The following is a 941-nucleotide window of genomic DNA, read 5'->3' as shown; positions in this document are numbered from 1 at the left end:
GGGTTTAGGGTTTAGAGTTTAGGGTTTAGGGTGGAGTTTAGAGTTTAGGGCTTGGAATGTTCGTGATTAGTGCATTTCTTTTAGACGATCCACAGAGCTTTGTGCCTCTCTTTCGGGTTTAGGGTTTAGGGTTTAGGGTTTAGGGTTTCTTGTGCCTAGCCCAGCCAGGTGCAGCGGGCAGTGCATTTATGTATTTCCATTTAATTGCAATTTTTTTAATCTGAAGATGCACTTTCAAAGAAATTGTTCTTGTTGAAATTTTCAAAGTTTGCTGCTGCTGCTGCTGCAGCAGCAGCAAACTTTGAAAATTTAGCAGCAGCAGCAGCAAACTTTGAAAATTTCAACAAGAACAATTTCTTTGAAAGTGCATCTTCAGATTAAAAAAATTGCAATTAAATGGAAATACATAAATGCACTGCCCGCTGCACCTGGCTGGGCTAGGCACAAGAAACCCTAAACCCTAAACCCTAAACCCTAAACCGTAAACCCTTGCGTTGGCCCACCATATTCGTCTCTGACGAATTGGCTGTCCAGCATTTGGCCCTGGCGGTGAAGAGCCAGCAGCCGCACGCGGGGGCAGCGGCTGTGGGGCAGCTGGTTGTAGCGCAGCAGCTGCAGCAGCAAAGCAGCAGCAGCAGCAGCAACAAGGGAGACGTGGCACTGCAGCAGCAGCACTACGCGAGGGAGCCTCCTGCTGCAGCAGCAGCAGCAGCAGCAGCAGCAGCAGCAGGCTGGCTGGAAGCTGCAGAGGAGACAGTTAGCGAGACAGAAAGAAATCCTTCGCAAGACGCAGCAACGAGGCTAAAGGCAGCAGCAGCAGCAGCAGCAGCAGCAGGATCCAGTACCTGAAGGAGGTCCTTGTCGACGGTGGCCACAACCACTTCCTCGAATTCAGGGCACGCGTCCTCCACCTGCTGCTGCTGCTGCTGCTGCTGCTGCTG

General features: G+C 51.0%; 1 protein-coding gene across 1 annotated transcript in view; it reads right to left on the bottom strand.

The window, feature by feature from the left end:
- Positions 1-537, bottom strand: part of ETH_00016455 (DNA polymerase I, putative) — a gene marked incomplete at both ends in the record, with an annotated part of 9,820 nt that extends 9,283 nt beyond the window's left edge. Inside the window, one exon of the mRNA XM_013373028.1 lies at positions 504-537. Within this exon, the coding sequence (XP_013228482.1) occupies positions 504-537 (34 nt within the window). The remainder of the gene's footprint in view (positions 1-503) is intronic.
- Positions 538-941: the final 404 nt, after the last annotated feature.

Source organism: Eimeria tenella, genomic scaffold (genome assembly GCF_000499545.2).
Source record: "Eimeria tenella Houghton genomic scaffold, Eth_scaff118, whole genome shotgun sequence".
NCBI lineage: Eukaryota > Apicomplexa > Conoidasida > Eucoccidiorida > Eimeriidae > Eimeria > Eimeria tenella.
The sequence above is the reverse complement of the archived record's forward strand: the minus strand, read 5'-3'. Positions and strand labels throughout refer to the sequence as shown.